The sequence below is a fragment of the Muscardinus avellanarius genome, assembly GCF_963383645.1.
Source record: "Muscardinus avellanarius genome assembly, chromosome: 14".
NCBI classification, from domain to species: Eukaryota; Metazoa; Chordata; class Mammalia; order Rodentia; family Gliridae; genus Muscardinus; species Muscardinus avellanarius.
Window position 1 is genome coordinate 65,515,790 of NC_137800.1, and position 15,636 is coordinate 65,531,425.

A 15,636-nucleotide genomic window follows, 5' to 3' on the forward strand; every position below is an offset into this window, starting at 1 on the left:
TGGGATGTGGCGGGATTGTCACCCAGCTGCTGCACAGGCACAGCCGGGTGTCCATGTTTCTCCTGGAACTCAACTGCTAGCTGGAGTGCTGAGGCTGCAAACCCCAGAGCAGGGGCCAGTGTCTGGATAGTACAGAGGAGACCTGAGTATAAGCACGAAGCCCAGAGAGGCAGGCATCCTTCCTCAGCTTCCTCCCTCGTTTCTTGCACACTGGGTCTTTGGGCCCCACACTCACAGCAGCTCAGGCACGGTCAGTGGAGCCGCACCGCGGTGCCTGGCTCGCCACAGAGGATACTCTTGGGTTGCTGACAGGTGCTGTCCTCAGCTGTTGGCAGCTGGGTCTGTGAGCCATAGGAAAAGCCCAGCCGCTGTGCACGGGAACACAGAGAACCTCGTGCTTTGACCTAGGAGACGCCGCTTTCCCTGCGGATCCCCAAGAGAGGAGGGCGTTCCTGTCATATAAGATCTCTCCCAGCTCCCGGCGAGGCCACACAACATGTCCCGAGGCTTCTCCTTCCTCGTGTTCAGGATCCATTTGTAGAATGTCTCAGTTGCCAGTTCAGACGAATAAGAGGACTCCCCTGGAGCAGGAGGGGGTCCCGGCCCAGGCACCCAGCTCTGGCTGCTGTTCTTGTTCAGAGCGTAGGGAGATGGGTACTGATGGCCTTATTATTAACAGACATATTTCTTTGTCCCGTCTGTCAGGGGAAAGGCCATACAAGTGTCAGACGTGCGAGCGAACCTTTACCTTGAAGCACAGCCTGGTTCGGCACCAGCGAATTCACCAGAAGTCCAGGCACGGCAAGCATCAGGGAAAGGACAGTGACAAGGACGAGCGGGCCGAGGAGGACAGTGAGGACGAGTCCACCCACAGTGGCAACAACCCTGTCTCGGAGAACGAGGCTGAGCTGGCTCCCAACACCAGCAACCACGTGGCCATCACCCGGAGCCGGAGGGAGAGCCTGACCAGTGCTGGGAAGGAGTGCAGCCCCCGGGAAGAGAAGGCCGCAGAGCCCAGCCGGGGCGCCCCCAAGGAACAGGTGCCTCCCGGTGGCCCCGACGCGGAGAGCCCGACAGCCCTCGTTCAAGACCTGCTGGAGCTGTGCGGCCAGAGGCCCGCCCACCCCCTCCTGTCCGCTGCCGAGGGCGCCTCGCAGCTCCTGGGCATGGAATGACAGCCGCCTGCCTTGTCCGCCTCAGCACAGACAGAAGCCCACAGAGCAGAGCGTCCCGAATCTGTACTCGGCGAGGTTTCCTTCAGTGTCCTTCGGCTGTCGGGGAGAGCGTGATGGGGGCAGGAGAGACAAGCAAGAGCGTGGCCAACCAGCTCCGTGCCATAGCCTACCGAGCGCCGTGCCGAGGCCGCAGCGCGCGCCATGTCAGTGCCTTAACTACTTACGGATCCTCCCGCGCCAGCGTGGGTGCTGTGTTTCCCCAGAATGACTTTAACATAACGACTGTTTTAATGAATTGTTTAGGGAGGACCTCTTCATTGAGCATTAACGTTACCTTTGTATTGATACGTGTGAGCTTGTTTTTGTGAATCTGTGATAGTACTGTTTGTTCTGTGAGCTGGAAACAGGAGAAAAAAAAAGAATACCTTGGATACCTATAGCCAATAACTGGAAGAAAATGATGTGAATCGTGTAAATGACCAGAGGGAAGATGGATGTGATGCTGATTTCTCAAATAGACCTTACTTCTTTTCTTTTTCCTGTTAACTACATAAAGGAGTGGTGACCTGGTCCTTGGTATTACGAGACGTGGTTGATGAAGGTTTCTAATATGGCTCAGGCCAAAACCAGGAAAGATTTCTAGCTTCAACCTCATACGTGTTTCTACTCTTTCCACGTTAGAAATTGTTACTGTTCAAGTTTTAAGACATCCATTCTTAACTTACAGGGAAGAGTTATCTCCCCAGCAACCTAACCTATGGAAAACAGACCTGGATGTCATGTTTGATTTCCCCCTCCCCATATGGTATATGTTTATTAATATTATTATTATTATTATTTTTAGTTCATCATTTTGCTGGGCTCTGCAGTTAGCAGAACAAATGGGCAATATTTGTCCTGAGAGACCTGCGCCCCCAGGTCCCCCGTAGCGTGTGCCTGAAGCTTTTGTCGGCATGCTCCGGTGATAGCTCTTCTACTGTACCCAGACAGCCTTTCTTCTGTGACTGCAGAATCCAGCAGGGCCCAGGAGTGGTCTTCCGGAACACGGCCACGAAGCGGCTCATATGTGCACGAGGTGGGGGCCGGCCTCCGAGACGCCGGGACCGTGCCTGGGGCACCACCACGGGCTCTCGAGGATGCCAGGCAGCAGTGGGCACGTTACTTTCAAGCAAGGTATCCCAGTCTTCCTGCTAAGCCCAGTCCAAGCCCTACCCCCAGTTGTGCTACTGTCCTTTGAAAAGCAAGGAAATACTACTACTGGTAATGAAACTACGCGTGCAAGGTTTAGAATGAGAGATTTCTCTTCCTCTGATGTGGGGTTGGTTCTTGAAGACCAGTGTGCCGTCACTAGTGGTTTAAGTGGCCCAGACTCCTTGGGTGCAAAGTGGCAAGATTCCTTGTATTTATGAGCATCCTGTGCTGGCCACAGACTTCCCTCGCTCTAGCCACCAACAGTGAAAAGAAATAGATCCTACTGTATCTGACCTGTGTGCAGCGTTCTGCCCTCCAGCTGAGACCCTGAGGACGCCCGAGCCATACCGCTGCCAGGGGCCCCTCTGTCCCCCTTGGAGCCTGTCCCCGTCCTGGGCGGTGCCTCTGCCCTGCCTCTTCTCCCCTCGTCCTTTCCAGCTCCGTGTGCTCCTCCGCCTAAACGTGTGCACACAGAGACATATGCACCCCTTTTTCTTCACCAGTTTCCAGCAGCTAAAATCCAACCACCCTGATTTCAAAGGAAGACAAATATTCTTGAAATAATGCAGAGTGATATCTTTGCATATGAAAGAAAGCAAGGTTGAGGTATATATGACTTTTAACTGTATTAGGGATGTGTGAACCAGTTTAAAAACGAGGTTTTATTTACTGTAGAGATGAGTGCAAATCAGAACCAATGATCCCTGGTCTTCTAAGTTAAAACCAGTCGATGCGTCCCTTAGTTGTTATTTTTTTTTATTATTATTACACTTGTTATTTTTGTCGTTATCATTATTCGGGGCTTCTTGTGTTTTGTTTTTCTTTGCATCTCTCCACACTAAACTCGCAATAATGTGGGGAGAAGCCATGACTAAACTCTACGCTGCGGTGAGATGTAGCAGGCAGGGATCAGCTCCCAGCAACAGACGTAGCCGGGGCTGCAGCTCGCAATAATCACTATTGATTAAAGCTTTATTTAGCCTTGATCTGTACCCTCGTAGTCAATAAGGTCTTGCCACATTTTATTAGTGAGGTTGAGAAACGTATTATTTGTTTATTGTTCTGCCCCCTCCCCAATATTAAACTGTGAAAATTGTGATTTGTTTAAACGCTGGGTGAATCATAGCTTAGTTTGCATGTCCAGCTAATTTGTTTCTATACATTTTGTTTGATTCTCTTTCTTCTTCTCTCAGGGCTTTTACAAAAAAAAAAATTATATATATATATATATATATATATGGATCTTCTGAAAAGTTTTTTGAGGTGCAAGTTGTTTTTTTCTCTTTGATTAATGGACACAATGCTGAGATTCAATCACTACATGAAACATCTGGCTGTGAGAACAAAACAGACACAAAGCCCGAGGGGCTGTTAGCAACAGCCTCAGGGAGCCGCGGCAGCCGGAGCCGGCGTCAGACAGATTCATCGTATGTTCGTCTCTTTCCTCTCCTCTCTTTCTTCAAGAAGGAAGTTGATCCTAGTGATTTCAGCCCATGCATTAAACAGGAAACAATAATAAATATGTAGATTTCATATTTTTCTAAAGGGAACTTAAAAACTGCTGCTACATGTTATGTACAAAACTGGTTTATGCCACATGAACAGAGAATCACAAGTTTGGTTTTGGTACTTTTTGTTCCTCTTTGTACTCAGTTGTATAGAACTTCCAAATTCAAAATGAAAAGAAAGCTGTTCTGTATCAAACCATCTAAGCAATAAATGTTATTTTAAAAATGGCAGATTGCTGATCACATGTCCGTCCTGTGATTCGCTACAATCCTGTCCCCAAACCTGCCGCCCACAGCACACTTAGGCCGATGACGGGTGCCAGGCGCCATCAGTCTCAGGCCGCTGAGGAGCCAGCAAGTGGGAAGGCAAGAGGGTCATGGCCACAGCCGGGGCTTCACGAGAAGCGGGCTGGCGGCCCCGGGGAAGCCACAGAGACGCAGGAGCCGGCGCCACCGCTTTGCCATGGCCGAGCCGAGCCGTTGGATGTGCTTTTCACGCCTTTTCCTCCCCACCCGTTACCGAGTTCCCATCCGGGGCAAGAAAAGTCCAGTAACTCAAAACTCAAAATCTGTTAGTGTAGGCAGGCCTTAGTGAGCTGGGGCAGGGTAAGGGCCAGCAACCCCAGGGCTGGTCAGAACACGCGTAGGGCTACCCCACTGTAAAGTGGCAACAGTTAAAATCCTGTACCCTCCAAGGACTGGTTCTTGAAGAACTACCCTGAGCCGGGCACAGTAATACACAGATAGGATACCTCAGTACTTGGGAGACTTGAGACTGGAGGACCGCAGATTTGAGGCCAGCCTCAGCAACTTAGTGAGACCCTATTTCAAACTAAAAACAGCTGGGAATGTAGCTCAGAGGTAGACTGCTTCCAGGTTCAATCCCCAGTACCAAAAAAAGTAAAAAGGGCAACCCTGGAGCTGTTTAGAGGGGACCCTGACTACATAGTGCCGTAATCACATTGCCCGTCTCGTACTCTGCCCAGACACACACACACACACACACACACACACACACACACACACACACACTCCCCCATCAGTCCAGGACTGCTTTGATGAGACAATGAGGGTCCTGATGTATCCTTGGGACTCTGGTGACGGGCAAGCAGCTCCAGGGACTGCCCTCCAGCCTCCCTAGCTGAGACGGTGCTGCTGGACGGGAACATTGACGGCCTCTGTGAACGTGGAGATGGCGTCCTAAGGGAACCGGGGCTTGGCACCTAGTCATTGAGGGGCAACTTCCCCAGTCTCAGCAACCCAGTGTGACCTTGTTCAAAATAAAAGCTAGGAGTGTCGCTTGGAGGTAGAATGCCCCTGGGTTCCCTCCCCAATGTATTGAAAAAGATGAACCCAGCAGAAGACACAGTTTTTGTTTTGGGGGGAGGTTTGTTTTGTGTTTTGGTGGTACTAGGACTTAAACCAGGGGCATTCTACCTCTTAGCTACTGAAACAAGGTCTTGCTAAATTGCTGAGGCTGGCCTCGAACCTGCCATCTTCCCGCCTTAGCCTCCCACATACTGGGATTACAAGCATTCGCCACCATGTCCGGGAGACTTGAGACTAGAGGATCGGAAGGGCTGGGAATGTAGCACAGAGGGAGATTGAGATTGCTTCCAGGTTAACCCCCAGTACCAAAAAAAAGGGAGGGAGGCAACCCAGAGACAGACATGTGTGTGTGTGTGATACTGGCAATTGAACCCAGGGGCACTCTACCTCTGAGTGAAACCTCCAGCCCTATTTTATTATTTTTATTTTATTTATTTTTTTGTGGTACTGGGGGTGGAACCCAGAGGCTTTCTACCTCCGGGCTATACTCCCAGACCTTTTTTTTTTTATACTTTATTTGGAAACAGGGTCTCACTAGGTTGCTGAGAGCCTCACTAAGTAGCTGAGGCTGGCTTCGAACCCATGCAATCCTCCTGTCTCAGCCTCCCAAGCGCGGGGATTACAAGCGTGCGCCATCACGCCCGGCTTTTATTTTTATTTTTTTAATTAATTAATTTTTTTTTTTTTTTTTTTTTTTTGCGGGGCTGGGGCTGGAACCCAGAGGCATTTCACCTCAGAGCTACACCCCTGCCCAATTTTTTTATTCTTTATTTTGAAACAGGGTCTCACAGAGTTGCAAACAGCCTCACTAAGTACCTGAGGCTGGCTGTGAACTGTGATCCTCTGGTCTCAGGCTCCCGAATGCTGGGATTACAAGCGTGCGCCACCACACCCAGATTCTTTTTTTATTTTAAAATAGGGCTTTTCACTGGCATGTAATCCCAGTGCTTGGGAGGCTGAGACGGGAGGATCGCACAGGTTCAATGCCAGCCTCAGCTACTTAGTGAGGCTCTCAGCAACTTAGTGAGACCCTGTTTCCAAATAAAATATAAAATAGGTCTGGGAGTATAGCCTGGATGTAGAAAGCCTCTGGGTCCCCCCCCCCCCCACCGAGTGCCACCAAAATATAATAAAATAAAATAGGGCCTTTTTAAGTTGCTGAGGATCTTGTTAAATTGCTAACGCTGGCCTGGGACCTGCAGTCCTGTCTCAGTCTCCCAAATCCTGGGATTACAGCCTGTGCCACCACACTCAGCTCCCCTCGGCTTTCTTTGGGTGAAAGCCCCATCTTTCCTGTGGGACCCCCCTCCCCCAATCCATGCAAATTGATCCCACTGACAGAGACAGCTCTTTAAGAGAAAATACAGGTGTGTGAGTCAGCTGGGATTTTTTCTTTTTGTGTTTTTGTTTGTTTATTTGTTCAGTATTAGGGATTGGACCCAGGGGCATTCTACCTCCAAACTACACTCCCAGCCCAGTTTTTTATGCTTTATTCTGAAACTAAATCGTCAAGAGCCTTGCTGTAGCTGAGGCCGGATGCAAACCTGCAATCCTCCCGTCTCAGCCTCCCAAATGCTGGGGTTGCAAGTGTGCGCCACCTGGGTGTGCGGAACCCAGGCCCGCCCTCCACAGGCCCCCCGCACCTACTGGCAGTCACAGCCTCATCGAGCAAGTCACCCAAAAACCTCATTTTGGGTTTCTGCACTTTTGCCATGTTTCTGGATTCCAAAGTCTCCTTTGAAGAAGCCGAGTAGCAGGAGGGACCCCAGCTGGCTGGTGAGTGCCTGCTGCCTCCCGCCTCCACTCGAGAGCCACAAGCCCCCAAGCCGCTTCTTCAGCCTCTTTCTGTTACCAGCTCCCCAGGGAGGCTGGGAACCAGGGAGGACCGGAGTTATTTTAAACTTATAATTGAAGGTTGCTCGTTAACAATAACAAAACAGTTCCCTCCGAGTCTAGGCTGCCAAAATCCGCATCCTAAATAAGAAACAAGTGGTCACTCCTTTCCCGTTTTACTTTAGGGGGAGAAAGCCGCAGCCAAACGTGGACGCGCTATGCCTGGCCCTGGCCAGGGCCACCCCCGGCCTCGCCCGCTCTCGGGGCAGAAATTAGCGGGCACGGCGGCGTCTGCTTCCCGGGCAAGGAGGCCAGCAAGGGGCCAGAACTGCAGCCGTGCCTGGACTGACACAGCTCTTTAAACGTAAGGCCTGCTCAGTGAAGGAAATGTTGGCTCTACAGGAAAATGTAAAGAAAAAAGAAAAATGAAGTTACTTGTCTTGCTTCTCAGATACTGTGTTGAGGAGTTTTGTTTGTTTGTATTGGAAATGGAAAGTAGGGGCATTCTATCTTCAAATTATACCCCCAGCTCGCTCTTTCTTTCTTTTTTTTTATTTTATTTCTTGAAACAGAGTCTGCGTTGCTAAAGGTCTTGCTAAGCTGGCCTCAAACCTGCGATCCTTCTGTCTCAGCCTCCCAAGTCCTGGGATGGCAGGCGTGCACCAAGCACGCCAGCTCTCAGGAAGGTGTTACTGAGCAGTCCTATTTTACATAGGCCGGACTTTTTTCCTTCCTCTTTCTCTGACGTGTTTCTGCAGAAGTTTGCGCACTCCGTGGTGTTTGCTGTGGGGTTTGTGTCTTCAGCCCAGTCCAGTGAGCTGAGAAGGAATCGATTTTTACCCCTTGGAGAAGGGATGAGGGTTGAAATGACATGCCTGGCTCAGTTGTCTAGTGCTGGGCCTTGTTAGGATGGAATTGCCCACCAGAAAAATCTTAAAACAGGAGCCAGGCATGGTGACGCACATTTGTAATCCCAGCATCTGGGAGGCTGAGACAGGAAGATCGCAGTTTGCAGACAGTGTCAGCTACTTAGGGAGGCCCTTTGCAACTCAGTGAGACCCTGTTTCAAAATAAAATATAGGGATGAGGGTATAGCTCGGAGGTAGAATACCACTGGGTTTCATCTCCAGTACCGCAAAAATAAAAAGAAAGAGAGAAAGAAAGAAAGATCTTAAAACAGGGCGTAGTGGCGCACGCTTGTAATCCCAGTACTTAGGAGGCTGAGACAGGAGGATAGCAGGTTCTTGGCCAGCCTCAGCTACTTAGGCCCTCTGCAACTCAGTGAGACCCTGTTTCAAAATAAAGAATAAAAACATAGCTTGGGGTATAGCTCAGAGGTAAAATGCCCCCGGGTTCAATCCCCAGAACCACAAAAAAGAAAAAAACATCCTAAAACAGAAGGCCCCGGGGAGCAGTGACGGGGGCTGTTGCCCACTGAAAGGACAGCACCGAAAGCTAGAAGAGGGGCCCTCTGTGAACGGCAGAAGCAGGCGTGGGTTTACATCAGTGGCGTATCCCAAGGCTACTCGTGAACATCCAGTTCTGCTTCATAACATGACCAAAACATGGCAGGACTCGACGGGGTGGCTTGTGCTCATCAGCTCAGCCCTGCTCCACCACGCAGAATCTCACGGGTCATTCCTTCTCCCACCTGTCAGGAGCCTCAGTATCATCAACCCCACCTGCTCACGCTGCCATTAGGGACAGTTCTCCAGGTATGCTTGTTGAAAAATCCTGTTTCAGACCTACTGATTAGGGGTCTCTGGGGGATGCAAAACAGCTATATGTACCTTTATTGAATTCTCAGAGAACTCTAAAGCTCAGGAAAGTTTGACAGGCAGAGCTCCTGAAGTTAAAGACTGTCCCAGACCTCTGGCCCTCAGTTATCCCTGGGTATCCATGGGATTTGGCTCCAGAATATCCCCTCCCCATAGATACCAAAGTCTGAGGGTGCTAAAGTTCCTTCTATTAAATGATATAGTATTTCACGAAACTTATGTATATCCTTACATATATGCTTTATTTTTTCAGTACCAGGGATTGAACCCAGGAACATTCTACCACTGAGCTACACCTCCAGCCCTATTTTTTATTCTTTATTTTGAAACAGGGTCTCACTAAGTTGCAGAGGGCCTCACTAAGTAGCTGAGGCTGGCCACAAACCATGATCCTCCCATTTCTGCCTCCCAAATGCTGGGATTACAAGCATGTGCCACATATCTGGCTCTAGTTTGTTTTTTTGTTTTGTTTTTTTTTTTAAGAGTGGGGTTGCTAGTAGGGTTTCCTCAGCCCTTTTTATTTTTTATTTTGAAACAGGATCTTAGCTGGGTGTGGTGGTGCATGCTTGTAATTCCAGTATTTGGGAGGCTGAGGCAGGGGGATCACAGGCTCAAGGGCAGCCTCAGCGAATTGGTGAGGTTCTCAGCAACCTAGCGAGATCCTGTTTCCAAATAAGAAATAAAATCAATCTAGGTATGTAGTTTAGAGGCAGAATGCCCCTGGGTTCAATTTCAAGTACCACAAAAAAAAAAAAAAAAAAAAAAAAGGTTGGGCATGGTGGTACATACCTATAATCCTAGAACTTGGGAGGCTGAGACAGGAAGATCACAGGTTTGAGAACCACCTCAGCAAGTAGTGAGACTCTCATCAACCTATGAGACACTGTTTCAAGAGTAAAAATAAAAATAAAATAGGGCTGAGGTGTAGCTTGGAGATAAAATGCTCCTGAGTTCAACTCCCAGTAGCATACACACAGTGTTTAGTTGGGGGAATTGAGTAAGAATAGAGAAATTGGCTTCTTGGAGGTGGGCTTTGCAATTACCCCTGGAGAGGGGTGAGATTACACACCTGCCATCCTGGTGACTCAGGAGACGGAGGCAGGAGGAGCTCAGATTTGAGGTCAGCCTTGGCAACTAAGCAAGACCATCTCAAAATTAAAAATAAAAGGGGCTGGGGGTGTAGCTCAGTGGTAGAGCATCTCTGGATTTAATCCCTAGTATGAGGAAAGAAAGAAAAAGAAAAAGGAGGAGGGGGGGGGCATTGCAGCATGCTGGAATCGCAGGCAGGAGCCAGACCAGGGCGGGGAGCAGGGTGTGTGTGTGTGTGTGTGTGTGTGTGTGTGTGTGTGTGTGTGTGTGCGCGCGCCATGGTGAGGCCTGCGCATTCCTTCATTTACCCCAGAGATATCTGCAGAGCACCCTACACGCAGGCCTTGGACTCGGCTTGGGAACAGATTGGAGGGGAGTGAACAGCCTGACTTCCAGAAGCTCAGGAGAGAAAGGAAGCAGCAACGGAGCCTGGGATGAGGAGGGCCTTGTCCCGTGGGGCAGCGCACGGGGCGCCAAGGGTGGACAGACAGACAGGGCAGGACGGGCAGGCACTGCTGGCTAGAGACACAGAGGCCAGGCTCGTGGGAGGTGGCACCTGGAAGGATTCCAGGAGCCAGGCGCAGGGCCCGAGGCTGCTGCAGGGAGCCCTGAGCGAGGTGCGGGCTGCGGCGCAGGGCGGGCCGGCAGATGCGCTGGGAAGGCTCTGAACAGCTGAAGGTAGGAGTCATGGTTCGTGAGCATCGGCTAGCTGCGCTCTAGAAATGATCGGTGCACGGTGCAAGACCAGAGTCCAGTGGGGAAATGACCCAAAGGGTCGAGAGGAGGGAAGGCGGGATGAGAGGAGGGATGGCCCTGCTTGGTTAAGATGGGCCGGGATGGGGGCTGGCCGCACAGCACGGCTGGGGTGGGGAGGGCTGGAGGAGGCGCCCCGGCCCTAGTGGGGAGCCCGGCCCTAGTGGGGACCTGGACGGGTGGCTCGCAAGTGCGGGTTCCATCCCGTTGGAGGCCTTTGGTAGCGAGTGGCAGAAAGGCAAGTCAGAGCCACGCCTGTGATCCCAGGGAGAGCGGGGGCTCGGCTGAGACAGGAAGATCGCAGGCTTGAGGCCAGCCTGGGCAACTCTGAGAACCTGCTTGAAAAGGGGTTGCTTGGGCCACGCTTGTAATCCCAGCATTCGGGAGGCAGAGACCAGAGGATCGCAATTAGCAGACAGCCTCGGCTACTCCACAACTCAGTGAGACCCTGTTTCAAGAAAATGACAAGAATTTAAAAATAGGGCTGGGAGGTAGAATGCCCCTGTTCCATCCTCAGTACTGCAAAAAGAAGAAAGAAAGAAAGAAAGAAAGAAAGAAAGAAAGAAAGAAAGAAAGAAAGAAAGAAAGAAGAAAGAAAGGAAGGAGAGAGAAAGAAAGAAAGAAGGAAGGAAGGAAGGAAAGAAAGGGAGAGGAGGGAGGGTGTTGTTTGGATATGGAATGCCCCTGGATTCAACCAAAGGTACAAAAAAAAAAAAAGAAAAGTAAAAACAAAAACAAATCTCCCACAAAGAGGAGAACGTGGTGTGTGTTTGTTCCTGTCACTAAAAACTCCAGAAAGAGTGACCTGAAGGACAGACAGACCTGGAGAGTCCACGGCTGGTCCTGGAGCCACCCTGCCCTGCTTTCACCCTCCCGTGGGTCCCCTGCGTGGCAGGGAGGCCCAGCAGCTCCCTGATACCCAAGCAGCTAAGCCACCAGGGGACCAGGACCTACTCCTGCTGTCCAGTCTGAGCCGGGCACCCATGAGTCACCTTCCTGCAGCCGGAGCGAATCGTGCCCCTGAGACGCCTGGACACAATGCCCCAGGAGAACTTGGTGCTGCGCGGTGGAGAGGGCTTTCGGTCCGCTGCACACATCCAGGCAAGATGGCTGGGGCTTGGGGACGGGAAAGAGCCACGGCCAGTGTGAGCCCCAAGAGTAAGTGAGATCACACATGGGGGGGAGGGTTAGGGTTAGAGAAAGTCAGAGAAGAGGAAGGAGGGGAGAGAGGACCAGGGGAGCCTAGGAAGAGAGGGGCCAACCTGAGCAAGAGAGAGTCAGGAGGTAAGAGGAGGAGAGGAGGCCCAGCCTGAGGATGAGGCCGGTCTGGCTGCCCCAGGAGGGTGACGGAGGCGGGTGCCGGTGCTGGGGCGTGAACAAGTGAAGTCAAGAGACATTGTGGGGAAGGAGAGAAGTTAGACATGGCTCAGGGGCTGCGGGTCCCAGGGCGAAAGGACAGGAGCAGGTTTCGGGGCTGAGGAAGCTGAGGCAGAGGGGGAGGGACTCGTTCCCAGGGGCACAGGCTGCTGAGGTCCCGGGTGGGGAGCAAGGGAAGCCTTCCAGACACAGTGAGGAGGGTGACCTGCCGCACAGGGGCCCATCCCATCACAAGGGCCACGGGGAGGGAGGGAAATAAGCCCGGGCCACAGTGGGAGCAGAGAGGGCTGTGGAAGCCTTGTGTGGGGCACGTGGGCCATTATCTGCAAAGAGCAGGGCCCTGGGTGGAGCGGGGTCGGGAGCCCAGGGACAGGGGAGGTGCACAAAGCCTCTGGGGAACCGAAGCACCGTGGAGCTGGACCCACACCATGCAGGTAGAACGGGAGCAGTGGGCAGGGCGTCCCAAGGGCGGCTCGCTGAGGGCAGAGGACCCAGCAGCCCTGTGCCCTGGAAAGCGCTGGACCTGTGGGCTGCCCCCGGCCCGGCCTTGGGCAGAAGATGGACGTCTGGAATAGCTTTGCTGGGCAGGGCAGCCACCGGGCTCCTCTCAGGCCCGCGGAGCCACCAGGAGCAGCTGGCGCAGGGCCGCGTTCTCCTGCCCCTGGAGAGCCTGTGTGGCCGGGATCCTGACAGGGCTCGTGGCCACCGGACCCCACAGAGAAGGAGCTGAAGCTGGGTCACGCCCGAGGGAGCTTCTCAAGGACCTGTTTATGCACGCGTCTCCCTGCCCGAGGCACCGAGTGGTCCCCGTGGCTCAGAGAGGAATCCCAACTTGGGGGCCCAAACCTGGTCCAACCCACTGGGCCTCCTGATGCCCACACTGAAGGGGCCATGTCAAGAGATCGCCCACTTGGTTATACCTTTATTTTTTATTTCTATTTATTTATTGTTTTTTTTTTTTTTTGCGGGTGTGGGAATAGAACCCAGGGGCATTCGACCTCTGAGCTATACCCCCTGTTTTTTATTCTTTATTTTGAAACAGGGTCTCACTAAGTTGCGGAGGGCCTCACTAAGTAGCTGAGGCTGGCTGCGAACCGCGATCCTCCGGTCTCAGCCTCCTGAATGCTGGGATGACAAGCGTGCGCCGCCACGCCCGGCTGACTACACCTTTAAATGCCAAGCAAGGATGACCGCACTCGGTGGCCCTGCCCCACCTGGCTTCCCAGCATGCCTGGGCACACAGCTTCCGCCCAGTTCTTCCCCATGGGCCCCCTTAGTCTCCACCTCTGTGTGGCCTTCCCTCACTGCCCCAGCTGTCTGGAGTTCAGGCCTGGTGCTTACCATATCCTGGAGGATACTGTTTTCTGGTTTGGAGTTTTATGTTTGGTACTGAAGGTTGAATCTAGGGATTCTTCAAACTCTGAGCTATACTCCAATCATATATATATATATATATATATATATATATATATATATATATATATTTTTTTTTTTTTTTTTGAAACAGTGTCTTGCTAAATTGCTGAGGCTGGCCTCAAACCTTCAATCCTCCTGTCTCAGCCTCCCAAGTACTGGGATTACAGGCGAGCACTCCAGCACCCTACCTTTTTTTTTTTTTTTTTTTTTCCTGAGCTGTCTCTCCGCAGCCAGATCATCAGAGCCCCAAGGACCATATGGGAAAGTTTTATGTTTTGTGTCTGTTTTGTGTCTCACCCAGCCCCCAACTCAGCACCTTGCCCATTTTAGCCTCTCGATCTGCATCTTTTAGGGGGGAACAGAGCCTGGTTCTCAGTCCCTGCGCTCGCTGAGTGTGGTCTGGGGTGTGGGTGGGGACAGTATGTTTGGCTCATCCTCCAAGGCCGGTACTTTTCTCCCAAGCGCAGTGGGTCTGTACATTTCCAACCGGCCACTTGCCGTGTGCCTCACTGCCAGCACGCTCTGCAGCGCGGACCTCCCCGAGCGCTTGTCCTCCAACGCCATGCTCTGGCCGGCTGCCATCACCTGGGCGGCATCTGGACTGTGCTGGGCCTCTCCAGGCCGACAGTTCAGCATCTCTGAAGGCCACGTGTCAAGGACTGTCATGAAAGCTCTGCAGAGCCTTCTAATGCACCGAGGAGGCTGGGACCTGCCTAGCGAGAGGAATCCGGAGTGTGCAATCGCTTAGGGACTGGAGCCAGGCCGCCTGTGCTTCAAGCTCCAGTCTGCGTGCAGGTCAGTGGCTCTGGACCTCGCTCCCCTCATCCCCAATGCCCGCCCTTTGCCCGGAGCACACAGAGCTCAAACGAACAGGAGCCACCGAAAATGAATCCCCAGGCCCCGTGGGCATGTTGAGTCCTCCACGGAGTCCCTCCGTCTTCTATGTTCAGGAACCTGTGTTGCAGCCCTTTCAAAAGAAGCGACTGCAACAACTCCACCCATCGCCATTTTAAGAGCTGGGAAAAGAAAAACCTTAATTTTTACTTCTGGTTATAAGGGAAAGGATTTACGGTCTCCCTAACTTGACCTATCTGAATGTCTACCTGTAGCTGGGTGTGGTGTAATCCCAGTACTTGGAAAGCAGAGACGGGAAGGTGGAAGGCTAGAGGCTAGTCAGCAACTTAGTGACGCCCTGTTTCAAAATAAAAAAATAAAAAGGGCTGGAGGTGTGCCTTAGAGGCAGAACGCCCCCGGGCTCAATCCCCAATAACCCTAATCGCGCACACACAATTGTCTACCTATTCAACATTATCATCTGGAACTGTGATGTGTCGCCTGAAGTTTTCCTTTTCTAAAAGGCACCGGGAGGTGTCCAGTGGGGAGGTGTCCAGTGGGGAGCCACACTGGGGTTTGACAAGCTTGAAGCAAAGTCTGGTACTCGTGCCCTCTGCTGGCGGTTCCTGGTATTGCTCCCACCCAAGCTCAGATGGGCTATGGCAGAGTCCTCCACTCTCCATGAGGTGGTGCGAGCCCTTCCTCCCCATCAGATTAGCAAGGGTTACCAAGTCACCCAGCGGGGAATGTTGGCTGATGGCAGTCCATTTGATGTCTCAGGGTTTAAATATATATATTTAATATGTAATATATATATATATATATATATATATATATATATATGAAACATATAGGGAAATATATAGAACTGGGCGTGGTGGCGCACACTTGTAATCCCAGCATTTGGGAGGCTGAGACCGGAGGATCGCGGTTCGCCGACAGCCTCAGCTACTTAGTGAGGCTCTCTGCAACTTAGTGAGACCCCCCTGTTTCAAAATAAAGAATAAAAAACAGGGCAGGGAGTGTAGCTTGGAGGTTGAATGCCCTGGGTTCCATCCTCAGACCCACAAAAAATAAATAAAAATAAAAATAAAAAATAGGGCCAGGGTGTAGCTCAGAGTTAGAATGCCCCAGGGTTCCATCCCCAGTACTAAAAAAAAAAATCTATATGTATATATGTTATATATCTGTATAGATGATAGATAGATACTGAGCTACACCATCAGTCCTTTTTAAAACTTATTTTTAGCCGGGCGTGGTGGCGCACGCTTGTAATCCCAGCATTCGGGAGGCTGAGACCTGGAGGATCATGGTTCGCGGACAGCCTCAGCTACTTAGTGAGGCCCTCTGCAA

At 51.5% G+C, this 15,636-nt stretch overlaps 1 protein-coding gene across 3 annotated transcripts in view; it reads left to right on the top strand.

Annotated features, from left to right (window-relative positions):
- RREB1 (ras responsive element binding protein 1) overlaps positions 1–1,175 on the top strand; it is a gene marked incomplete at both ends in the record, with an annotated part of 70,964 nt that extends 69,789 nt beyond the window's left edge. For all 3 annotated transcript variants that reach the window (XM_080710085.1, XM_080710086.1, XM_080710087.1), the window contains one exon: positions 706–1,175. In XM_080710085.1, coding sequence (XP_080566211.1) covers positions 706–1,175 — 470 coding nt within the window. The remainder of the gene's footprint in view (positions 1–705) is intronic.
- Between the last annotated feature and the right edge of the window lie 14,461 nt (positions 1,176–15,636).